A 26,322-nucleotide genomic window follows, 5' to 3' on the forward strand; every position below is an offset into this window, starting at 1 on the left:
ATTTCTGAGGAGCTGGAACCAAGTTTGGATATTTCACCTAATAACTGAACAACGAACAGATCATTAAAACTCTGTTATCACTTCATCTCTTCTGCCTCTTGCAGTGATATAAACTGCAGTGGCTGTTATTTGAATGCAGAGCTGCCTGTTCGCCGACCTCGTCTGTTTCTCTCGTTTAAGATGCTTCTCACACGGTCACACACAAACACAGCGAATCTATGTTTCCACCTCTGCATCTTCGTCCTCATCATTTTAATTCTGATCCTGTTTCCTGTTGTTTCCTGCTGCAGATCCTCCATCATCTGACGACCTCCCACCTCCCCTCCAGTCTCTGGGATTGTGTTTAATATGCACACTCTCAACAGTGTGTAGCCTGCAGAGCCAGTGTGTGTGTGTGGGTGTGTGCGGGGGGAGAGGTGTTTATATATGTGTGCATACTTGACGTGAAGAGATGGGTTCTGTGGGAGCAGAGCGCCGCAGGCCCACGCCGGCCCAGACGCCCGAAGAGAGGGATGTGTGGCGGGATGGAGGGAGAGCTGGATGGAGGGAAGTGGGGAGGGAGGGCTGGAGGGAGGGGAGGGAGGGGAGGGAGAGCGGCGTGGTGCAGAGCTACAGCTTCGACTCGTACCAGCTGGAGGAGGAGGAGATCAGCAAGGACGCCCCCGAGCGAGGAGTCCTGGCTTTGTCCGAACCCGGTGAGGGAGTTTCACTTCTGACTCACTGTGTGTAACTCCTGTGTGTGTGTGTTTGTGTGTGTGTGTGTGTGAGTGTGTGTGTGTGTGTGTGTGTGTCCTGGCTTCACACAGAGAAGGGCCCTGGAAGGAAGCAAAGAGATAAATGCATCGACACCAACAATTTATCAAAGTGAAAAAAGACAACCACATTATTATTCTGCTCCGAAACAGCAGGAAAACAATGAGATTAGATCCACACATCGAAAATAAATAGACAGGAAACACCTTAGTCTTGTTATACATCAAGTGAAGCACAACCAGCGGCAGTATAATGTTCTCCCCTGCGTGTTTATACTCAGGAGGTGGATAGAATACAATGAACATGTGAAGGCTACAAAATCACAGTAAGAATCTCCGCCATAATTCACTGTAATTTGATTTATGCGATATCTCTGTGGTACAGTTTGTATTATCTCTTCTGTTCCTGCGCTCGTCAGTCTCAGCTGTCAATCATGAGGTTTCACTCTATTTTTTTAAATATCAAATAACCCTATTCTTATATGACAGAACCCATCTTTGAGATAAATGTATTTTTACGGTTAGTTTGACATTTGGATTTGGCCCATGCCTCATCCACTAACATGGAGGAGAGGGGTTGTCTTCACTTTAAAGGTGGACGTTGTGTCGTTCATCTTTTTGTCGATTCATGGTTTTTGACCTAAAAGTGACGAGCTGCCGGCACAGTGGCAGTTATTTTAATGAGTCAGGCTGAATTGAATATGTGAGTGTTGGATTTTGAATGTGTTTGTACACATGTCGGTGACGTGAGTGAAAACAGCAACAGGAGAGAGAGGAAATAAAGGAAGTGTATATAAAACACAGCAGGTCTGTTCACAGACAATTGCTCTGTTGCCTGGTTACACAGGTTGAACAAAGGGCACTTTAATCAAATCAGAAGAGAACAGGCACACACAGCGAGAGGCCGAGATTCTCAGAATCCCCCCCCCCCACCACCACCACCCTCCATCCCTATATCCTCTGCTTCCGTCTCTCTTCTCCTGCAGTCGTCAGTCTCCATCCACGTCCATCTGTTGACGACCAAACAGAAAGAGAAGCAATCTGCCTCCTGCAGAGAGACAAACTCAGAATCTTGGAGGAAAGTGGAGACACGTCATCCATCTTTATTTACATTTATCTTGAATTTGAATTGGTCATTACAGGGGGATTAACTACTGTATTACTTTTGGAGAACATAAATCTCATCTCCCCGAGGCAAACAACCAGAAAGATGATCCCTAAACAGGAACCTTACAAAGGGAGAATCCACACTGAAGCATTTCCATCTTGTCAGTTCTCGCCCTGAAGCATCAGTCACACATCGTGAGCAGCGCTTCTGATTTCCTTTTAGAAAAGGTTTGACTTTCTGCAGCCGCTCATCTTTTCTTCTTCTTCTTCTGCTGCTGTGAATCTGATCTGCTTGCAGATGAAAATCATGTGGATGCTTCTAGGAGCTAAATGCAGGTTATTACCCATCAACAGATGAGTGGGAAAATAAAAATCTTTATAATTAATTAAATGCGTCGTTAAGATGTTTTCCCCTTCAGTGTGCTGTCAAATCAAAATGCTCAGGAATCCTTTGGAGCCATTTTAAGTGGGCTCAGAGGATTAGAGGAGGATTATAAACAGTTTCATAAAGATCCTGCACATCACACTTTCACCGCGAAACCGAATCAGCTGCAAAACATAGAAAAAGTTACGATTATAAGTGACACGCGTTCAGCACCTGGTCCGACTCCGATTCATCCTCCAGCGTCAGCAGCTGAGCCACGTTCCTCCTCATCACCTGTGATGAAGATGCAGAGCGACTCATTCAGATGTTTTGAACTCATTTCTCTCCCCACTCATGTCGTCCGTATTAATTCTCTGACCCTTGACCCCTCGTTTCCCGTACAGACTGTGAGGAGCCGATCCCTGACGACCGTTACCATGGCATCTACTTCGCGATGCTATTGGCCGGAGTGGGTTTCCTGCTTCCCTACAACAGCTTCATTACGGATGTGGACTACCTGCACCAGAAGTTTAAAGGTGTAAATATGCACCAGCACAAATAAACCCTCACATGCACACAGCTGCAGAGTGCACGTTTGTGTTTAGCTCCCAGGGGTCACGGCTCTCGTGTGTGTGTGTGTGTGTGTGTGTGTGTGTGTGTGCGTGTGCGTGTGCGTGTGTGTGTGCGTGTGCGTGTGCGTGTGCGTGTGCGTGTCCGTGTCCGTGTGTGTGTTGCAGGCACGTCCATCGTGTTCGACATGAGTCTCACATACATCATCGTGGCTCTGATGGCCGTGATCCTGAACAACGTGCTGGTGGAGAGACTCAGCTTGCACACCAGAATCACTGTGGGTGAGTGACACACACACACAAATCTCTAATTGTCAAATATTTTCTCATTATAAGAACTAAGCCTGTGTCTCATTTGAGAACGGCTGCTGGGAACCTCAGGGTCCGTAGGCACAGAGCAACACTGAAAAGGCAGAATAAAAAAAAATGACTCTGCTGTAATTCTCCTTTGTTTTTTTTATTACTGAGTGCAGGCTTTTTGTTTGACTTTAAAAATTAAAGAAACCCTTCGTATACCAGTGCACATCTGAGCATATTTCATATATCAGGTTTGTAAAACATTAAGATTGATCCAGGACGGATTCAATCAAATATGTAATTTCTAATCTGCAGTAAAACACTAATATTGGTGCCCAACAGAACAATTACTTCTTTTTTCAGCCTAGTCGAATGATTTTTGAGGAAGGTTCTTTAAAAATGTATGTTGCCCGAGGAGAAGCTGCATATCTCTGCACATGTTCCGTGTTTGTAAGATTCCACCGCTGAACCTCCTGCAGCTTAAAATAACTCCGCCTGCATCGGTGAGGAAGCGTCGTTTGAAGTGTGTTGTCTTCACAGGAGCTCGTCTCCGGAGACGGTCGGACCTCAGTTGAAAGTGATGCTTGTCAACATGTGTTCTGTGCAGTCACAACATGACCCAGTTCAGAGATGTCTCCTCCCTGTCTCACTGTCTGTCCGTCTGTCTCACTGTCCGTCTGTCTGCAGGTTACATATTAGCTCTGGGGCCTCTGATCTTCGTCAGTGTCTTTGACGTCTGGCTGGCAAAGTTCACCACCAGACAGGCCTACGTGGTCAACCTGGTGTCCGTGGGGGTGGTGGCCTTTGGGTGTACAGGTACTACCGAAGCTTTTCTATCTGTCTTGTGAATGTTTTCATTGGTGCCACAACCCAAAATAAAGCTTTTGCACAAACCTTCACCCACAGACTCAAACAACTGCCTCAATCAAATTGGATTTGTTTACACTCACCACTGTCGTCACCTCTTTGTGGTGAAAATCAGATGATCTGCAGCAGGTCACAGACATGTCGCTGCAGTTGATCCGATTTAGCACCAGTTTGATATCAAATCAATGTAAATTGAGTTTGGGGTGAAGGATTTCACCTAATCTTCTTTAACTCTACAGAGCTTTTGGTCTATTTTAGCTCATTAATTTGGTTTCACAGTTTTGCACCAAACGGTAAATCAACAACAAAGTTAGCAACTTGCTGGTGAACTTGTTATTTAACCTTTAGCAGCAACAGAACCAGACATTTCCCGCAAAAATATTTTGAATGGTGAATCAGGATCTGTACTATCTCCCCATAGATCCTCTGAATATTGATGCTCTATGTGTATTACAGGAGTAGAAATAAATACAAGACATATAAAGATTTATTTGTCAGTTGCTGCTAATGACTTTCATACACTGAGCCAGTTTCCTTCTTGTTACTGTGAGTGTGAACACAGTGTCAGAGAGTTTAATCGGTGCAAGACTGGAGGTTTCCTGGAGGTCCAGGAAGTCGTGACTCTAACTAAAGTGTTGTTGAATATCAATCCACTGTTTACACTGTTTTCCACTTCCTCCGCCCCAGTGCAGCAGTCCAGTTTCTATGGTTACATGGGGATGCTGCCCAAGAGGTACACACAGGGAGTGATGACTGGAGAGAGTAAGTTCACACAGACACAGACAAAAACATCAGGTGGATTTGTCCTCTGTCCTCACCTGTCCCTCTGTCCCCTGGACGTCCAGGTACGGCCGGAGTGATCATCTCTCTGTCGCGCATCTTCACCAAGCTGCTGATCAAAGACGAGAGGAGGAACACGCTCATCTTCTTCCTCGTCTCCATCAGCATGGAGATGCTCTGCTTCCTGCTGCACCTGCTGGTCCGGCGCTCCCGGTTTGTCCGCTACTACACAGACCACGCCCAGGGCAAAGGGCCGGGCAAAGGTCACGACCCTCGGGACAACGGGACGGGATACAGGGTCCATCATGACGTCACTGCAGAGGAAGTAAGATTTGTAAGTTTATCGACACTATCTGGACTATACTGTGTTTTTTGTAAATGTGATTTCTTTTCAAATTGTGTTGAGAAAGTGAATTTATTTATGGATGACATGAGGTAAAGCCAAAGTGTCTCAATCGCCACCTGGTGGCTTGCTGTAGTATGGGTCATAAACCCTGCCTCCTCCATGTTAGTGGATGGGACATGGACCAAATGAAAAAGTCAAAGTTCTCATCAAATACATTTTCTCAAAGATGGTTTCTGTATATTTAGGTAGTTCTTATCACACTGATCTATGTCCAAGTGTTAATTGTTCTGGTAAATTTGGTTTTAATTAGTAATTTGATGCTATAGAAACAGGGTGAAACGTCATGTTGAACTCATAGACTGACTCTGCTTTTCCATGACTCCATTCCCTGGTCTCTACCGTGCAGACATGGGCGATGTGTCATCCATCTTTATTTACAACCTATCATCAATCTTTCAGTAAAGTTCCTTGTACGTGTTTCATGTTCTGAACACGATATAAATGTTGCAATGACAAACAACAGGACACGTCAGAGCTCAAAACTGTTGTTTCATGCATCAAAATTGTTGATTTCTACGTGACGTGTGTGTGTGTGCGTCTGTGTGTGTGTGTGTGTCTCTTGCCTGCTTCAGTGTGAATAAGCACTGTGTGTGTTGGTGTGTTGAAAAATGCAGAATCATCATGGTTTAGCTTTTTGGCCTCTCACTGAAGGGAAACATTGAGAAGAGGAAGAGGCTGTGGGGGGGGGGGGGGGGGGCTGAGGAGGATGACTGGTGTGGGTGATGCCGAAAAATAGATGGAGACAGTTTGAGAGAGAAGAGGAGAGGTGGAGGTCTCCTGTGAATAGAGAGAGGACGTGGGCAGATTGCCCAGAAGAGAAGGGGGGGGGTAGATCATGACATAAATAACAAAACTGAAAGAAAGTAAGAAAGAGGAGGAGCAGAGAGGACAAAGAGGAGGACACAGAAAGAGATGACAAGAGAGGAGGAAACACCCCTTTGTAGTCACGCATTCAGACATGGAGCTAATATTTCTAATAGCACGATCTGAGTGTGTGTGTGTGTGTGTGTGTGTGTGTGTGTGTGTGTGTGTGTGTGTGTGTGTGTGTGTGTGTGTGTGTGTGTGTTCAGAGCCCTCAAAAGAATACACAGCACTTCAGGCTGTCGTCTTCTCATGTGTGCATGTTGCAGTTTGTATTACAATCGTAAGTGCACAAGGGAGGTCTCCCTTGTGTGTTACAGTAGTGTGTGGGTACGTGTGTGTGTGTGTTGATTCAGGCAGCTCTTTGTTCTGGTTGCCAAGGGAAACCAAGGCGGCGCTCTACATCATGGGATAATCAAGAAGAGTGGAGCCTTCTGGCCCTCGAGTCCGTCCAATCAGCTAATGGATCTCTCTTACTGTGTGTGTGTGTGAGTGAGAGGGTGTGTGTGTGTGAGAGTGTGAGTGTCTGAGAGGGTGTGTGTGTGTGTGTGTGTGTGTCTGTGTCAGTGTGTGTAAATTCTTGTGCACACCTGAGTGATGTGCATTTGAAGTGTGTTTGGGGAATAAGCAGAAGAGGGAGATGTCTATATGTTTGGATCAAAATTAAATGTGTGCTTGCGGCCTTATCTCCCTGTGTGTGTGTGTGTGTGTGTGTGTGTGTGTGTGTGTGTGTGTGTGTGTGTGCACTCTGCAGTCGCCCTAACATCATTGCATCAACCTGCAGCCAGTCACAGTCGTCCTCTCTAATAGCCGCTGCCATAAAGAGCTGATGTCATGCAGCCGTTAGAAAGGACGGAAATCAAACCGCTGCTGTGTATTGAGGGTGTGTGTGTGTGTGTGTGTGTGTGTGTGTGTGTATGTGTGTGTGTGTGTGTGATGCCTCTAGTGTCGTCTACATGAACTGTTTTTGTTCTGCAAATACTCTCCAACATCAACTCATCAGGTTTCCCCATATGATAATAGTCCCCTTGCTCTTCCTCTTCCTCCTCCTCCTCCTCCTCCTCCTCCTCCTCCTCCTCCTCCTCCTCCTCCTCCTCCTCCTCCTCCTCCTCCTCCTCCTCCTCCTCCTCCTCCTCCTCCTCCTCCTTCGTCTTCGGTTATATTTCTGATGGCATAGGATCCTGGATTTCAAAATAAAAGATTGGAAAGTAAAAAGTCTATATTAACATCAAAAATGAAATGAAAATGATAAAAACGGGTGTGGAGGAGCAGCTGGACACACTAACCACTCGCCAATCATTGTAGGATTGAGATTTGAACTAGAGGAGCTAACGTCATGTTGTTGTTCCTCATGTGGAAGCTTAATATAAAACAACAGAAGAAGCTCTGTGCTTGAATGTGTCTCTCTCCGTCTCTCTTCAGGGAAATGGAGGGACGGCTCCGACCTCCACAGAGGAAGGCGTTGAGGAATTTGTGGGAGGAACCTATGTGCGATTTGATGCTCCGAAGGCCAAGATAAGGACGAGCTGGCCTGGAGTCCGGGGTACTGTCCTGTTTTCAGCCTCAGTAACCGATAGTCCCCTTACTGAAACACAGTTAAATTCACTAGAGACGGATCAAGTTATAGGATTATTCAAACATTTCAGTCCCCAAAATATGTCTTTTCATCTCGATCCATCAATTATTCTCGGCACATAATGTTAAAGAAAGTGAAAAACTAAATCCTAACCCAGAGGTTGTCGTGAAGAGTTTCATGTTTCCCTGTGTTTGTGCGTCTCCTCCCTTCAGACATGATCTTGCACCGCTATGTGGTGTCCCGTGTGATCTGGGCCTACATGCTGTCCATCGCTGTGACCTACAGCATCACCCTGTGCCTGTTCCCCGGGCTGGAGTCCGAGATACGGAACCAAGAGTTAGGGGAGTGGCTGCCCATCCTCATCATGGCCACCTTCAACATGGCCGACTTTGTTGGCAAGGTGACGAATTAAACACTGCTTGTGTATTGATTCATACCGAGGTCATTTTCATCCCTAATCATTTAATACAACTATCACTGAATTCATTTTAAGTTTATGCAGTCACACATTGTGCTAGTGTGGTTTCAGTGTTTCTTAAAGAATGATCGAAGGCCACATGATAAAATGATTTTCAAAGACAGTATATTTTGCAGTGTTTTGTAGAAATGGGCTCAATCTTCTCCTGAGTACAAAGTGTCACACGTTGCACCACATAACGCAGACGCTAATTTTAGGAGATGAAGGTGGAATAGAAAAATAGGACACACACACACACAAAAGCAAGTTGAATGTGTCTAGTGCCCCCATGTGGCAAAAAAGTTTATTGAAGTTATTCCCAGTTTAACCCAAAGTAAACTCAACTCAAACCAGTGTTATTTAGACGTTCATCACCACAGGTTTAAAATCCCTGGTCCATCTTTTTAGTGAGTTGAGTTATTTTAGCTTTTGAATCCAGTGAGGTTTGTTTTAATCAAGTTCATATTTATCTTTTCTCTGTGTGATGGTTTTATATCTGGTTATATTCATATAGTCTCCTACAGTATTGGAATGATCGTTTTTCATTCCACACTTCCCAAGCGTCTTGGATTTGAGTTGCACTAAAGAGACAAAGACACTTTCACATTGCTTCACAGACGTGTCTCCTGCTCCTCAGATCTTGGCAGCGCTGCCGTACGACTGGTCTGGAGGCCGCCTGCTCTTCTTCTCCTGCCTCAGGGTGGTCTTCATCCCCCTGTTCGTCATGTGCGTGTACCCGGCCAGTGCTCCCATCCTGTCCCACCCGGCCTGGCCCTGTCTCTTCTCCCTCCTCATGGGAGTCACCAACGGATACTTTGGGTCTGTGCCCATGATCCAGGCTGCGGGCAAAGTGCCGCCCGAGCAGAGGGAGCTGGCAGGTGAGATGTTCATGTTGTTCAATCTTAGATCTACTGGAAAAACATCTTAAGAACACGTTTGACTCTTGGCTCTTTTACCTGAGGTCCTATATTTTAAAACATGGAGTTTATCAGACTCAGCTTCCCCCTTCACACGTCATGTCCTGTAAAATCTATTCCTCTGTTCTCTCTCTGTACCTGCATCACCCTGTGTCTCTCTACAGGAAACACCATGACAGTCTCGTACATGACCGGCCTGATGGTCGGCTCCGCGGTGGCATACGCCGCTTACAGCTTCACGGTGCCGGGAGCAGGAGCACACTTCGCCACGCTCAACGTGCACACAGCTGCCAACGCTACAGGCTACTGAATGTCATGTTAACACATTAAGGCTGTAAACACACACATACATGTAGCCATTATCTCACATTGATCCTGGAGACAGACGGACCACGGACAGACGGATTCTCCTTTCATCCAAATCACGCTTGGATTCGGCTCAATGGTTAAATGAAGGTGGACGAAAGGACAATGAGCAAAATGTAGCGTCGCAGGGAATGATGTTAACCAGTGAAATGTAGCAGATTAGTGAATTCGCTCACTCTCCAGCTTGGTGATCCAGTGACCTTCACATGTCCCAGCCCCCCCCCCCCCCGGAGGTGTCTGCCCCTCGAATGTCTCACAGCGTCATTATCATCTGCATGCGTCCGGTCGGGTGGTGTCTCACAGCGAGAGGATGAACGTCTCACAGTTTTCACGGGGACCTTCTGTCTCAGGTCACATGTGTTTCATGAGCTGAACTCGTCAGATGAAAATCAGACGGATGTTTTCTGACACTGTTTTCCATCCGTGGTGATTTGATTTGACTAATGTGATAAAAATCCTCGTGCTTTAACATCTAAAAACAAACTTACTGCCCTGAGGTTGTTTGGCTTCACCAGCCAGACGGTTTCAGTCTCATATGAAATCACTGTGACCTTTGACCCCTGGAATCGAATCAGTTCATCTTTGATTCCAAGTTGGAACTGGTTCACATCCGAAGTCGTTCCCTAAAGGCAGAGACTTGATTTTATGTTCCAGAGGCCTAACACGGGTTTCTGAGCCCACTTCACCTTTAACCTTTGAAATCTGATCAGTAAGATAATAATAATGTTCACGAGGCAAAAATAGGTTTCATGATGTCACAGTTACCTTGACCTTTGACCTTCGACATTCTAGTCAGGTCATCTTAGAGTACAAGTGAATGCTTGTCCCAGATGAAATGAAAGTCCCTAAAGGTTAATCCTGATGTTTTACATTCACAAGAACATGAGGTCACTGTGACCCTTGACCCCCAACCCCCCCAGTCAAATCTATTCATCTTTGAGTCCAACTGAACATTCTGTATATATCGTGTTCACGAGGATGAGGAGGACAGATGGAAAACCTGAAACGCCTCTGACCACCGGCTGCTTCCGGCACAGAGACATAAACAGTGACATCATTGTTAATGACAGTTAATTAACAGCCACCCACTCCTCATATGAATGTATGTTAACACTCCTGAGCTCAGGGTGAGTCAACAAAAGTGTTATTATATTTTAAAGGAAGAGAAAAACAATAAGAATTTGATATAAAAAGACGTATTTAGTACCGACACCACTGAGAGACAGAATTAGAACATGTACAGTTACAGTTTATTAGACCTGAAGCTGTCGAAAACCTTTTGATTTGTGGAGTTTTAATTGACTCACACTGATGTATCACCAAAAAAAAAAGAAATGTGCTTTAATCCTCCATCTGCTTGTTTGTCTGATCTGAAATGAAAAAAGCTTCTGTTGTATTTATTTTCCTTTTCATTCTTTTCAGCCTTATGTTGTATATCTAAAAAAAAAAGCTGCTGTTAAAAAGAATAACGGTAAAAGAAGAGGAAGCAGATTTCTGCCTCATCCTGAGACGAGAACAAAACGTTGGTATAAATCTTTGTTTCTGTCTTTGTCCCTCTGAACTGTGTCTGTGTGTAACGTCCACGTGATGATTATCGGGGGGAAAAGACGATTAGTGCCAAAAAGGTTTTGCCTGTTTCTGATCAGTGTTCGTAGCCGAGTAAAGAGTGAATGTCAAGTTGTACATTTACAGAATAAAATGCACTGGAGGCGGCGCAGAGCTTTTTATTTCACCAACGTCCATTTGTTTGTCAGTTTATTTGTTTGGTTTTGAACAGGATTCCTGAAAGAGTACTGAACAGATTGTCACGGAGCTTGGTGGGAGGATGTGTTGTGGGTCTGGGAAGAAGCCATCCAAGTTTGGTGTGGATCCAGGATTTATTATTACACTTTATATAACATTGCAATGGCGTTTTTCAACATTTTCATTGATTTCTCAGAAAATAATTCATGGATCTCAATAGAGATTGATATCTATGAGTTTGCAGCTTGATTGAATTTAAGAGAACCATTGGACCTTGGCCTATTTCCTCCCAACACAGATGCAGGAACCTCCTCCACTTCTTAGTTCCTCCGTGTTTCCCGTTGGATTTGATGAATCTTTCAGCGGTCGGAAACTCACTCTTTATGCATTATGAAGAAAACAGGCCTGTGTGTGTGGAGCGCCACAAAGTGCACGACATTATGAAGGTGACGGCCTGAATGGAGCCGACAGTCTGCGCTGTTTGAAGAATGGTGAGGGTGGCGTGGGGGAGCTAACCTCATTCCTGCGTGTAGGCTCCCTGCTGTGCTGACAGGGCCCCACTGCCCCGGGGCCCCCCCCACTCTCACTGAGCTGCTCGGTGTCAAGGTGTTTTTTAGGTATTTTTGGTCCAGTGTCTCATTAAAGGACACGATAAGTGTCCTCGCTCCCGTTTCTCTCCGTCTGTGGAGAATTGAAGTGAACATAGATTTGCATCAACTGAAATGAGGGGTGTGGTTTTCTGTAGATTAGCGTACTGGTTTGTGATTAAAACCAGTTTAGACTGTTCAGTGGAAATCATGAAACTTGGATTGTTTCACCTTAGAATCCTATTATAAACATTCTGTAACTGAACTGTGTTGATTTCCTTTTCATTGGTGATGAATAATTGAAATTTCAGGTCATATTTCTGACGTCAGTGGCTTATCAACAGATTTGGCTTCACCCCCCAAAATAAAAACCTTAAGCCAACTGCACAGAGCAAAGGGCCGAGACACGCCAAGTAGTGATGTAGGTCTGGTTGTTTGTACGATTAGGAAAACCAACTGAATGGATTTACATGAAACTTGAGGGAAAGATGTGAAATGGGTAAAAAACTAAAACACATTAAATGCTGCTGCAGTTTCAGATCAGGGTCTGGATCCAGGAATATTTAAAGTCTCTTTCTTTAACATTCTGACACAGGGCAGTGTTTTCTAAACCGTGGCAGAGGCGACTGGAGTCTGGAGGTTATTTCACTGCTGTGGGTGAACATCATTCACTCCTCAGCTGCAGGTGACTGAGCTCTCTCATGCAAACACACAGGGCCGGGTAGTAAAACTTATTATTCCACTTTTTATCTCATCCCCAAGGTCGAATATTTGTCAGCTTGTCTATTTTTATCAGTGCGATAACGCTCAAGTTTCTCACCATTCACAGCAAAGAGTTTCTACAGCTACTGAGACACTGTGAAATATCAGTGTGGTGCAGAGAGAATGGTGTTGCATATCCAGGAAGTGATATCACTGTAAATCAGATCATGTTTATGTGATTATTCTTAGAGCTTCAGCTTCTCTGCCGGTGTCATTATTGCCTGGTGGTTGGGTGTTTGATTAGCTTTTGATGAAAATCAAATATATATAATTAAAGGATTGATTATTGCCCATTAAGTAGTGACAGCTAAATTATCTCATGAGGGGAACCAGGCCTGGATGTGGATTTAACTCTCAATATTTAAATCCAAACATTTCTGCTCTAAAATAATGTTTTTTTTTTGCTTAATCTTGGAACTTTCAGAGCAGGTGCAAATTTCTCCTTTAATTCTATTGTACATGAGCTTCATGAATTCACTTGAACAGCAAGGGTCTGTCTGCGCTCGTCGTTTTACCATCAGCAGCTAAATAAACAGTTGTTAATTTCTGTGTGTGCGTTATTCCTTTTTCCTGCTGTTACGTATTTAGATGGTGGTTCAGATCACAGCTTCTCTGTGCCTGTCAAAACAGGAAGCGACCGCATTTAGCCTGTGTGATTTTTGTTCCTCCTGTTGAAACAGCTGTGAGCAGAACAGGTCGTCACCAGGAAACCTCACAATATGTTGGTGTTATTTCTGAGAAGTGTCTGAGCTGGTGTGACAGGTTTCATCTGGAAGAATTTGGTTTCTCACTAGAGAGGAGAAACGTTGCTTGGTTGTCCTCAGATAAACATCTTCCCTGCTGAAGTGCCCTTGAGCAAGACTCTGAATTCTCCCTGGAGGGGTCGATGGATGAGATGAAGTTGTTGTGCCCTATGGTTGTGCCTGAAAGAAATCTGGGTTCACTGCTTCTTTCCAGCAGGGGGCGCCGCTGTGCCGAGAATGGTCAGTGCAGTACAAACAGATTCCTGAGGAGAGTTTGTTTTACAGAACAGAGGTTGTGTCTTTTTATCAGCATTTCATTCATATCTGTGTCGGAGAGTTAAAGAAAAAGGTTTGCAAAGCGAATCCTCCTATATTTTCTTGACCTTTGACCCTTTCGGTTGCAGAAGACACACAATACTGGATCCGACAATATCCTAATCTCCTGCTGCAACTTGTGTTCATAGTGTTCAGAGGTCAAAGTGTCCTGGTTGACTTCATACAGTGTGTTTGAGTGTGTGTGTGAACATGCATGCTCACATGTGTGTGAGTGTGTGTTTGTGTGTGCGCTAATTCTGGATGTAGCTGCAGGGCGTGTGACAGAGCAACTGATCATTAGTCATTCTGCTCCACATAGGAAGAGAGGAGCAGGAGGAGCAGGAGGAGAGGAAAGATGGAGGAGACAAAATAAGGTAGAAAGAGAGTTGAAGGATAACAGAGTTCTGCTCAGTGTTTAAAATGATAACCGCCCTGCTCCCTCCCACACGAGCATCATTAGACGCATCTTGTATCCGACCTGTTTCCTTCTCTTTGTTGTGCCTTTAATCAGCATCACTTGAAGCCATGAAATACAAAATGCAGAGTCTCTGCAATCAGCTTGTTTGTTTGAATGGATAATGACAGTTTATTGATTTTGAGAAAGATACAAGTGGAATTGTTGCTGTTTCTGTGGTTTGGATCGAACACAGTTACAGGAGGAGAAATTTCTCTAGAAACCATCTAATCCCAGCTGATTTAGGGTGAGAGGAGGACAGGACGCCAGTGTATCACCGGGCCAATCAGCCGTTCACTCTCACATTCATACCTGCAGACTATTTAGACGACAAAGTGGAGAAAACGCACACAAACACAGGGAGAACATGCAAACTCCACACAGAGAGACCCTACTCAAAATGGAATTCGAACCAGGAACCTTCATGCTGCATGGCCACCCTGCAGTTTGCATGGTTTTACACATTTAGAAATTCAGTGTTTTCTGATGTTTTGTCGTAGTTGCATTGAGAAAGTGTGTTGTCTCTCGTATCCTTTTGTCCCAAATAAGAGTTAATTCTCAATGAGCTCCACAGTGTAAATGTGTCACTTCTGTATATAACATCTTTGCACATCTGTCCCTCAGAGAAAAGGGGGTTTTTCCTCCTGAGTTTTCTCGCTCCTCTTCTGTTTTTACGTTTCATAAATAAAACTTGACTCAACAGAGGAGCAAAGCCAAAAAGAACAAAGTGGGGAAGACAGAGGAAGATAAACACAGGTTATATTTGGAGTTCCAGAGGCAGAGGAGGGTGGAGATGGATGACAAGCAGCAGAGGAGCGACAGAGAGAGGAAACAAAGAGAGAGAAAAGGGCAATGTAACCAGGGTGAAGGAGGGAAGGAGAGAGAGAGGGAGGAGGATGAAGAAAAATGGCTGAAATATGAAGGGTTGGAGGGATGAGGGGAGAGAGGGAGTGGGCGGTGATGGATGGATGAAGAGAGAGAGTCAGAGAAGAAGGGATTGTTTGGAAGGAGAGACAGAGGCGCCATGATAAGTGACACGATGCACAGATACATCTCGTAAGCAGGATGGATAGAGGACAATAAAAACTCTGTGTTTGTGAAACAGGAAATCAAAATGAAAGCCAACACTTAACTTCCTGGGCAGTGAGTGACGGCCTTCACCTGCAGGTGGCAGCATTGATCCCCCTCAGGCCATCTCATTCTCTGTCTTGTTAGACTGTATTTAAGATTTTACAACATTACAAATATTACTAAATAATAATTATGTATTTTTTTAAATAAATTATTTTAATTTATCTATATAAATTATAATATATTACACTGACCTCTGCAAAAAAGAGGGAATATGAGGAGTCAACAAATATTCTCTCAGCTCTCTTAACATTTATTATTAACATTGAAATTAATGAATGAATTTACAATTTAAATCAAAAGTAACTCAAGCAAAACCACATCATGAATTTCTTCTTTAATCCAAAACTAAGATGTAAATTAGCATTCTGCTGCTACTCTGCTAAGCTAAGCTACTAGTGGATCTGTCTTAATTTCAAATACCGAATTTATCTGCTGCACATTTATTCTGAATAATTAATATTAATTTAGAAAACAACCATGGATAAAAGTACATTAGTTATAGCAATGCCTTTTAAATTCTACATTTATAAAAACATATCTAATAGGTTTGATTATGTAATTATTGCATTCTAACAATTTAATGCATCGGAACTTAAAACTTAAAAAACTTTGGAAAACACAAGTGTGAAAATAACTAACTTAGTATAGTTTATTGAACTTGTACGTGATGTTTCAGTTTGTTCCATGTCAGCTTACATAGCGGTCCACTGGAGGCTAGATTTATTACCTATGCCAGCCACCAGGGGGCAACCGTGACACCTTGGCTTCACTTTTGGGTATAGAGTTTTTACAAATGAAGACAAACCGGATGAATCTCACATCAATATCTCCTCTCTGGGTTTTTGGCAGCTGGACAGTCGGATGAAAGTGTTTCCTTAATGAAGTCTTCGCTCCTTCATTAGGACGAGCTGCTGCTGCTGGATTCAGTCGTCAGGTATTCAGTGGGCATCGTCTCGTCTTCACAGTTACAATGAGATTTCATTCACACTGTCACTCCTGCCTGTGAGCGCACAACAGCAGCTGCCTGTGTGTGTGTGTGTGTGTTTGTGAGAGAGAGAAAGAGAGAGGAAGACAAGTAAACATGCTTGAAATACAAAGACTGTGATGTTTCATTCATTATGTTGTCAGCATGAATAATAGATAGCTAATTGATATGCAGCGCATCACACATCATGCGCAGACACACACACACACATACACACACACACACACACCCACACATCCATGTGGTATCATACTCTGAACTAATATTTGTGAGGCTCAGTTGTCATTTCACATTCAGATTTATCACAAGATGCAAAAGAACAAGAGACGGAGTGTAAAGAGATCAAAAGCCGCAGAAAACAAAGGACACACAAACACACACACACACACACACACACTAACACATGCAACCCGTACATACAGTACATGCACTAAAATGAAGAGGGTGCAAATCATTTCTTAGTTTTTTCTTATTGTAACCATCAGAATTTTCTCTTTACATATTTACTTACATATGTACCCCTACCATTAAACAAATACACAGATCAGGTACTAACATTATAAACCTTCTCTTTCTCTGACACTCAAAACATCAGCTCCAAAAATGAACTGCACAGGACCATTGTTTATGGTCCCAGTGGCACCAGAGCAATGTCACAATGTATAATGGGAAAAAACTCTGTTCACAAAGGAGGCTTCAGGCAGTAAAGAGGGACAGAGCTGAGAAGGAAAGACAGAGAGGGAAGGAGGAGAAAGAACAGTTTGAGTTGTAAATATAATAAAACTAAACAAACTTTCTTTCTTTGTGATAGAACAGACTTGAAGTTGTGAGTTAGTGAGCCGACTCCAGAATGAAATAACAATCCTTTCAAACTGTTCTGTGTTTTAACGCCTCCTCACTTAGAGACTTGTCTCCTGGGAAACTGGAAACAAACACACACGCACGCTATCTTAGTGAGGACATTCATCTGCCTTATGCATTTCGTAGCCCCTTACCCTAACCCTCCAAACTAAATGCCTAACCCTAACCCTTAATCTAAACCGAACCTAACCCTAAAACCAATTCTTAACACCCAAACAGTCCATTAAAGGGGGGTCACAAAGTGTGGACCGGCCAAAATGTCCTCACTCTGTGGGTTGTACACTCAAACTAGTCCTCACAAAGATAGCTGTACAAGAGCACATACACACACACACATAAACCTGATTCTAACCCTGCATACTAAAAACGGCCCTTTGATAAAGTGCAGGTCAGTTAAATCTCCTCACTCCATCGGGTCCCTGCTCAGAACGCTCCTCATCGAGATAAATGTATACACACACGAAGGTGGGGGGGATTCAACAGTAAAGAGGGCTCACACACACACACAGATAGGCTACCTATACATAACACACACACACACACCCTCTGCTCAAACTGTAATGAAAGTGCAGCCTATAGAAAACCTGTGTTTGTGTGGTGTCAGCCAATCAGAGCAGTGCATGCTCACACACCCACTGGAGGGTGTGTGAGCTGCTGAGGCAGGATGGAGAGTGTGTGTGTGTGTTTGTGTGTGTGTGTGTCAGAGGAAGCTCCCTGCAGGTTCTGGTGTTGTGCTGATTTTGGTCCTTTGGGAGAAACAAGGCGGCCGAACCTCAGACTGCTGCTCTCACCATGAAGCAGGAACACGCTCAGTTCACGTCAGCAAAGATTTAATTACACGTGGACACACAGGAATCTAGAAAACACACACACACACACTTAGCCACACACACACAGACACACACCCTTGGCAGCTCTCAGAGTGCAGAGTCATGACCGGTCAGTGGTGGAAAGTGTGTCTCCCGCGGTCAGCTCTGCAGAGGAAGCTGAACTTTCCTCCATTTTATTACAACCAGCAGCTTCATTACTGGGCTGCCAAAATGGAGGCCCGATGGAGTCCACTGTTGATTAAAGGGACAGACCTCGCAAACTGAAACAGGCACAAACACATTTAAGTTCAGTGAGCCTAGCTTGGCATAAAGACAGGAAACAGGTGGAAACAGCTAGCCTAACTCTGTCCAAAGCTGACGAAACCCCCCCAATCAACATGTTCGGTCTTTTCTGTTTAATTTCTACAAAAGAAGTGTAAAAATGAAAATTTGCCTTTTTACTAAATGTTATGTTCCGTGGATCAGTACTTTTTATTGATGAGCCTTGTCAGAGACACGCTAACTGCTTCCCTCCGTTTCCTGACTATATGCTAAGCTAAGCTAACTGGCAGCTGGTTGCAGCTTCATATTAGGCTTTATAAAGATGGACGACATGACAGCTCCTCAAAAGTGAAGCCAAAGCATCTCGATCACCCCCTAGTGGCTGACTGCAGTATAACTCATAAACTCCACCTCCTCTTTGTTAGTGTTTTGGACACATACCAAACTAAAAGAGTCAGAGTAGACATTAAAATAATGTTTTCCCTAATATGGTTTTGGTGGTATTGTAGGTAGTTGTTGTTAATGTTCCTTTTTCCATTGAGTTTGGTTGCGACTAAAAACAATACATTTCCATCTCACTGCAAAATGTATACGACCTCTCAGCCATGTTTTCGTTCATATTTCGAACACACTCCACTTTAGAAGGTGGCGCTAGTGCACCAATTACCAAACTGCGCCTTTAAAATATCTCAGCCACCTCATCAAGTTGTTTGACAAAGTTAAAGTTAGGAGTTAAACGTTCTTCGTGCAGATTTATCCCCGAGGGGAACAAGGCGAGTCAAAGAGGGGGATGAAAATGAAAAGTGCAGTTTAATAGAAACACAAACATCATTAAAAGGCATTGTTTTCCTGCCAGAGACTCAGAGACACAGCCACAGTACAGTTCCATCTGTTTATTGATTAACTATAAAATACTGAGTTACTAAAACAATTTAAAAGAAACACTGATAAACATGGTTGCTGTCTGTAAAAAAAAAAAAGAAAAAAAAAAAGACAAATACTTACACGTACAGTATAGAGCAACAGAATAGATCTGGTTTCAGATTCATCCCTAAAATGTTTTCTTTTTGCATTTTTACAAGATTCCACGTGTACAAAGTATATTCTGCTTTTTCTCCCCTCAACGCTGAAGGATCATTTACAAAACTTAGATGATTTTTCTATTTATTTTCAAAATAATCTTTATTTTTTTTCTGTAACAGGACGATAACGATACTGAAGGAACAGCAGACGAAGAACCAGCCTCCAGTCCACCTCTCTCTCTCTCTCTCTTTCTCTCTCTCTCTAGCAGCTAGCTCCCGGCGCCTGTCAGCAGAATTTGCTGGAGCGGCCTGGACGATTGTTCAGAGAGGGACGCGAAACATTTTTTTTAAACAAAAAGGAGATGAGGAAAATTAAATCAGACCGAGACCAAAAGTAAAACATATAAACGGTGATAGACATAACATATACGACACCAGGCTCTTAAAACATATGACACCAAATGAAGGCTATGTGGGGAATACGTGTGTGTGTGTGTGTTGGACCCTGTTTGAAGGCCTAAGGCTGGACTTTGGATGGAGATGGTGGGTTTATAGACATCGGAAGGCAATAACTCACTTTAAGGGTTATAAAGACGTGTTGGGAGAATTTGGGTGATCTTTTGCACATTTTTACTTCTGCAACCTATTCTGATATTTAACTGAATTTGCTGACCTGGGAAGTATCACTTTCTAATATGAGTAGTTAAAAAAGCCTGAATCTTAATGCAGGCCAAAGTTCTGTATCAACACATTTTAAAAAGCATCATGACAGACAGAAGAGGAAAAAGGAAATTATTCACATAAATCTCACTAATTCATATAAACATGTAGGGAGTCATATGTTTTCATAAAGAACGAGCAGCGAACTTAAATAATGATCCCACATTTTAAAATGTATAATTGATTAAATTGTTTATGTACATTTGATAAAATGGAACAAAACACTTTTTCGACACTATAATTAATTTACTCATGTTTATTTTTGTATGTATTTTAAAGTGTCCTTGGGCAACTTGAAAGGTGACGTGAAATAAAATTCACTATTATTATTATTATTTGCTTGAATGGACGACGAACACAATCTGATAACAAATAGGAACATTATCTTATTTATGACAGATTTTTAACTTTAAAATCACGGACAACTGTGTCAAAACTGCAGTAAAACTGGGGTTGACTACTTTGTTAGATCAGGAAATAAACACACTGGACGTCCGGTGTCCCACATCCCCCAATGTACCAGATCACCCAGATTCACCCTGTGTGTGGTTGAGTGATAATATAAGGGGAAAAGAGTGTGATGTGTGTGTGTCTCTCTCACACAGACAAAAAAAGTGCTTTAGCAGCTCCAGGGGTAAACAAACATTCATAACTGGGCACTTTAACTTGTTCACTCTGCAAACACAGGTACGACGGGTCTACCGGATCCCCCCCCACAGCTGAGGAACCAGCCGGAGATCCACTGTCTGCAGAACGCTGGGTTTCAAACAGCCGACTCCTGTTTGCCAAACATGAGCAGCAGCTGCAGCAGCAGCTGGGGCTTTAGCGGATGTGATTTTCTGGCATCGTGTAATGTCAGAAAACATAAAGCGACTCTGTACCTGCTCAACCACTTTCAGCCCAAGAGAGTCGGCGGATCATCAACATTATTTTTACTGGGTCGCCATCATGGCAGGATTCTACATAAACGTGCTGAGACGCTGGCGGAAGTCGTTTGTCATTTTATCTGCGAAAAATGTCCCGTTAACGACATCAACATCTTGAGTCATCCTTCAGACGCGTCAGCGAGAATAAAACTATGATATATCCTTAAAATAAAATCAGACAAATCCAGACAAAAACCAAAAGATCTCAAGAGAGTAGAAAATATTAAACCTATTGAATATCAACAAGACAATCTTCAGTCTCTGCAGTGACGCAGAGAGACGGCAACGTGGTAAGAAACATACAAGAAAATCAACATGATACCAACAGATATAAACGGTATATACAGCATTTACTGTATACTCATATATCTGATACACTCTATACACAATAGTGTAGTCAAGTGGGTTAAGAGCTCAGGAACGGAGGGTTGTTTCAACTCGAAATCATTCAGAACAACTGTGTTTCCCTATGTCAGCAGACTGGAGAAAATACCAGTCCGATCCCCCCCCCCCCCAGCTCCTTGAGGAGCCAAGGGTAACGGCGGGAGAACGGGGGGGGTGTGGAACCTACGAGGGATTTGGTGACTCGTCATCACAAGGCCTGGGAGAGTGAAGGCCACCCAAACGCTCACAACCCCGAGCACAACATTCAACAGTCTCACCCTAAAAAACGGTTAAACTAGGCACATAGAAAAAATTCATAAGCAGCTGAGAGAGCCGAAAAAGAACAAGGAGTAGGAAGGGGTGTGGGCTAGGTGTGTGTGTCTCTGTGTGTGGGTTTTTAGGCAAATACTCTAGGAAGACGTATACAACACTCCTCTGCAGCAGAGCTAATTCAAAGTGCACTCATGTCAAACAAGAGCTTGGAGGGTGAAATGTGATCGTAAGAGGGTCGGATGGACGTCCATAAAACAGCAGAAGCAAAAGAAATATAAAACACATCCAACACGGGACAGTTAGAGGTCGCAAACACCGCAGCCGCTCTGAGCGCGAGAGGATGAGCGGTAAAAAATGTAATTGTGTTGATCAAATCAGTGCTGGCAGCTTTACACTGAACGTCAGAGCCACGACCTTGATGCATCCTGGGAAAGGCTGCGAGTGTTTACGACCTTAAAGAAAAGGAAAAATCCACCTCGGGGACTCGTACACTGCTCGTCTCGTTCCGTACATTCATGGAGTTACTTTGCAAGTTTTTAAGTTTACTCCATTTTTCTCCTCGTCTAAATATTTTTTGTTCCCACGCCCCAGAAGCAGAAAACTGGCGCCTGCTCTAAAGATCCACTTTTCCCTTTGTTGCTGTTCAACCTCGGTGCAAAAGAGGCGAGACAACGAAATGTAAAAACAGTGTTCAAGTTATTCCCGGGTGGATTTTTCCTCTAAACGTAAGGAACTCAAAAGATTAAAATGAGAAGGTTCCTTCCTCTCTCTCTCTCTCTCTCTTCAGCCTGAGTCTGAGGGAATCAGAGGTTCTAGTCTCGCGAGGACAGATTCTCCTGCTCGGGTTTGAGGATTGTCACAGGGGGGTGGGGGGATCAAAGGGGGTTAAATAAAAGGAGGGTAGACTTTAAGTGTTTTTTTATAAGTGCTCTCTTTTGGATTGCAACTCTACCTCTCACTCTCTCTCTCTATTTTCTTTCTGTGCGTCTCTCCTTTTTTTTTGCATCTGTCCATCGCTCCTGCTGTTCTCGTAGATACATTTATATGACTGTAACATGACTGTAACATCACCACGGCAACATCAGAATCACAACGTCACACCAACGGCATGTGTGTGTGTCCGTCCGCCCCCCCATCTGTAGGTGGACAGACAGACAGACACCTTTCTCCTGTATCACCATTCACAGTTCATTAAAGCTCCTTGACGGTTTTACCTCTTATAGCAAAAAGTACTCTGACATAAATCTGTTACATGAAAATAAAACACTCATATTCTCCTCTATATAACTTTGTGTGTGTGTGTGTGTGTTACATGAGGTGAGTATTTACACGTGTCTGTGCATGTGGGCGTAAGTGTGTTTTCTGCAGAGTATATTTACACGTAGAAGGTGACTGAAGCACTCGGGCGTGTTCTGAAACGTTCCCGCGAACACGACCACGAGGGAAAAACAGTTTGTGACGATGGAGTCTGTGTGTGCAAATGTTTCAGGAGACTTGTTCCTTTTTTTAATACTGTCTGTAGTGTCTCCCGTGTCTGTGGTGGTGGAGGCGGCTGCTCGTGACAGTCAGGTTGAAGGGCGTCATGGTTCTGGAGCCAAAACCTCAATCGTGAGACCAGTGATTAGACCGTGGGTCCGGTTTCAGCGAGGTCCAAGGTCGTTAGGTCGGGTCACAATTAGTTTGTTTTTATTTCAGCAGATGACCGGGACTCCGTCAGTGTTGAAGATCATGCCGGTGGTGGGTTCGTAGGTGCCGGCCAGGTAGTAGAGGTCCTCGCTGTCGGCGTAGCGGCGCGTGTGGGTCATCTGCTCGTACTCGTCCACGCTCACCACCAGACACTTGTGACTCACCGTCTGCACGTCGTTCTCGTCGCTGTGAGACGACTGGTACAGGGCGCGCTGCGGAGGAGGGGACGCACGCTGTTACTCTATCGTATACAACACTCAACTGGACAATCTACTGCCCTCTGGGGTTTACAGGGACATAACTGGCTAAATGTATGAATAAAATTATCTTATCAGGTTAAAGGAAAGTATGACGCTTCATATTTCCTTTTACAATTCAATCTTATCACTTAAGTTTTTACTTTGTCAGAGTTTGTCTTTCACATATGAGGAACCCAGCAGGAGATTTTCCGGGTCAATGGCAGTTTTCATATTAAGAACCATTCATCTATTCCATGATTTAATGGGTTTCAAAAGCTGAGGATAGTTACTGCACCAACGTGCAATAAAAAATTTTTTCCCTCTCACCTCCATGAAGTCGTTCCTCTGGATAGAAGAGTGCATCGCTGCCGGTAAAGACTGACCACACATCTGATCCCAGTTCTGGAGAAGAAAAATACAGTTCGAATAAGGAAAAAGCTTCAAACTAAAGAAACATATTCAGTCAGGTTTTTCTTTTTTGAACCAGACTTACAAAGTGTTGTAATTCACTCTGCTAATAAAGGCTTATTTAGTTTAGTTTGACTTTAAGAGGCGCTCAAACTGATCCATGGTTCGGTTTGTTTGCAGAGTGAAAACACGTAGTATTCACAAATGATAAATACAAGTGAAATGAAATCTCTACCTTCTTGTCGATAAGTTTCTTCCCAGGATTCGTCTCCTCTGGATGATAGAACCAGTTCACCCTGACCACCATGTTGCTGCCCCACGACTCCCACATGCTCTGGATGCGGCCGATGAAGGGCAGGTTGGGCCGGCCGGCCGACAGGAACACGGCACAGTCTCCGATGCGGATCATCTCTCTGCCGCGGACGATGGCCTTGTAGAAGAGCTTCTTCGCCTTGCCCTTCATACCGCGTCTCTGCAGGAGGTCGTGAGAGGACAAACCGTCACAGAGGGAAAAAATCTGAGGATGTTACTTTAAAATTGCAAATAAGCGATGCCTCTCCTCACCTGAGTTGGTTTCCCGAACCACTTCCAGAGTTGCCTGGCTGGGAGGAAAGCAGAGATCTTGGGCCTGTTCTCCACACTGGGAAGCCTCTGACGTTTGGCCAGCTCCTTGGTGGTGGGGAGGTGGACCCCCTCTCTCCGCTTGGGTCTCCCCACTTTCCCTTCTCCTCCGCTGGGCTTCGGTTTCGGAGGACGACCCCTCTGGCCGGAGCCCTTCCCTGTGGCTGGTTTACCGGGTTTCGAGGGAGCGTGAGCAGGAGTCGGAGAGGTTGACGGGGAGGGAGATTCTGAGGGAGGTGATAGTTCCTCCTCTTCCTCCATTTTCATCTCTGCCTCCTCCTTCACCTCCTCTTCTTCCTCCTCCTCTTCTTCCTCTTCTTTAGTCACCTCTTTTGCCTTGTCCTGTGCCGGAGGGGTGGAGACGGGACCTGGTGGAGGTGAAGCCGTCTTCTCTTCATCGGAGCTGCAGGACGTGTCGTCAGTGGAGGATGAGGACGATGAGGACGAAGATGAGGAAGAAGATGAGGAGGAACCAGAGCAGGAGGAAGAGGAGGAAGAGCAGCTTGAGGTGCATTTCTTCTTTTTCTTCATCTTCCTTTTGTTACCTTCTGCTTCTGACTCTGAGCTGCTGCTACTGTGAGACTCCTCTTTCATCTTTCTCTCCTTTCTTTTCACCACCTCCTTTCTTTCCTCTTTTTTAACTTTCTCCTCTCTGGTGTCCATCTCCTGTCCTCTTCCACCACCTCCCCGACTGTCCGTCTTCTCCTTCACCAGCACCGGTGCTTTGTAGCTGGAGTCTTTCTCTGGCAGAACCGTCTCTCTATCTGGAGCTCTCACCTTTGCTTTTAGCACTTTTTGATTGGCTGAGGCCGTGGGGATGGGGGTGTGATCTCGTCTGACGCCTCGACCCTCGAGCAACATCAGAGCCTTGGTCTTCTTGGTCTTGGGCGAGGTGACACCTTCATGGTCCAGCTTCACGAGGGGCTCTGCAGACAGGGACTTTCGCCTCACTGCCGAGCCTGAGCCGTCACTTGGGCCTGCGCTGGGCTTGGGCCTGGAGACGGGTCTGGAGCTGGAGCTGGAGGACAGCTGGTCGGACGGCATCTTTAGTTTGGGTCTGGGGGCGGATGAAGAAGACAATGAGGATGACGAAGGTCTGGGAGGCAGAGAAGAGCCGGGTTTGGATGTTGACAGCCTGGAGATGGGGCTGGGAAGGAGTCCAGAGTGGAGGCTGGGTCTGGAGCTGCTGTGATGGTCAGAGGAGGGTTTGGTTTTGGCTGTGGAGGCAGAGGTGGGTCTGGCCACGGACGAGGAACTGAGCTTGGTCCCAGTAGACGTGGCCATGGGTCTGGACATGGGTCTGTTGGTGGTGGGACTGACACTGCTGGTATTTTCTCTATCTCTGCGCTGGTTGTTGTAGGAGCTGAGGTTGGGCTCGCTGTACAGATCCACAGTCAGCACTTTTCCGTAAGTGGACGGGTAGAGGGAGGGAGGGAGGGGCCGAGCTGGTTTAGAAGCAGGCGTCGAGCTGCTCTTCCTGGACACTGGGCCGGGGAGGGTCGGGCTACTGGTGGGGGACGTGGTGGAGCTTTTGCGGACTGGTTTTGCCTGCGTCCCCATGGTCGGCCGGGATGCAGGGCGCGGCTTCTCTGGACCGGCCTTCTGAACCGAGGAGGTCCGGTCCTGGGCAGGTTTAGCTGGAGCCTGGGGTCTCTCTGCAGGCTGGGAGGAGGGAGGAGCAGGATCAGTCTTCTCTCGGCCGTCCGTGGTCATGGAGGTTTCTGAGGAAAAAAAAAAGAAAACACAAGGAAATGTTCAAACAAATCTATTTTTTGGCCCAACTACTCTGGGTGTGCTGACGTTTGCATTGTGTGGCCTCATGATTTTTGTGGTCTGCTGCCTCACACGCTGGGAACAATATCAGCAAGGAAACAATTCTGCAATGAAAACACTACATTTAAGAACTGCTTACCCAGTGGAAACAAAGCCAGAGTCAGCAAATCAGACATGCAACATGCCGTGTATTACAGCCAGAGCGAACACACTCTCAGCTCCACGGAACGACAAAGACGCTGTTTTGAGCAAATGTATTAAACCGATGCAGGAGAT

At 44.7% G+C, this 26,322-nt stretch overlaps 2 protein-coding genes across 2 annotated transcripts in view; one reads left to right on the forward strand and one right to left on the reverse strand.

Annotated features, from left to right (window-relative positions):
* Window positions 1-429: 429 nt before the first annotated feature.
* slc29a4a (solute carrier family 29 member 4a) lies at window positions 430-9,490 on the forward strand. Its single transcript, XM_061090323.1, has 10 exons — window positions 430-695; window positions 2,628-2,759; window positions 2,961-3,074; window positions 3,777-3,905; window positions 4,644-4,718; window positions 4,802-5,070; window positions 7,426-7,546; window positions 7,792-7,979; window positions 8,674-8,914; window positions 9,118-9,490. The coding sequence occupies exons 1-10, from the start codon at window positions 452-454 to the stop codon at window positions 9,261-9,263; spliced, it is 1,659 nt and encodes a 552-aa protein (XP_060946306.1). The 5' UTR covers window positions 430-451; the 3' UTR covers window positions 9,264-9,490.
* A 9,382-nt stretch (window positions 9,491-18,872) lies between these two features.
* Window positions 18,873-26,322, reverse strand: part of tnrc18 (trinucleotide repeat containing 18) — a 45,009-nt gene continuing 37,559 nt past the window's right edge. The window contains exons 28-31 of the mRNA XM_061090930.1: window positions 24,217-25,994; window positions 23,888-24,124; window positions 23,572-23,646; window positions 18,873-23,217 (exon numbers count right to left, since the gene is read on the reverse strand). Of these exons, the coding sequence (XP_060946913.1) occupies window positions 23,011-23,217; window positions 23,572-23,646; window positions 23,888-24,124; window positions 24,217-25,994 (2,297 nt within the window). The 3' untranslated portion in view covers window positions 18,873-23,010. The remainder of the gene's footprint in view (window positions 23,218-23,571; window positions 23,647-23,887; window positions 24,125-24,216; window positions 25,995-26,322) is intronic.

This window comes from Limanda limanda, chromosome 17, assembly GCF_963576545.1.
Source record: "Limanda limanda chromosome 17, fLimLim1.1, whole genome shotgun sequence".
In the NCBI taxonomy this organism is placed as follows: domain Eukaryota; kingdom Metazoa; phylum Chordata; class Actinopteri; order Pleuronectiformes; family Pleuronectidae; genus Limanda; species Limanda limanda.

Bases quoted from the DNA above. Each gene is read 5' to 3' on its own strand.
- slc29a4a (XM_061090323.1), top strand. From the start codon at position 452: ATGGGTTCTGTGGGAGCAGAGCGCCGCAGGCCCACGCCGGCCCAGACG. The intron at 7,980-8,673 runs GTGACGAATTAA...CCTGCTCCTCAG, and splicing joins TGGCCGACTTTGTTGGCAAG to ATCTTGGCAGCGCTGCCGTA. The intron at 8,915-9,117 runs GTGAGATGTTCA...GTCTCTCTACAG, and splicing joins CGAGCAGAGGGAGCTGGCAG to GAAACACCATGACAGTCTCG.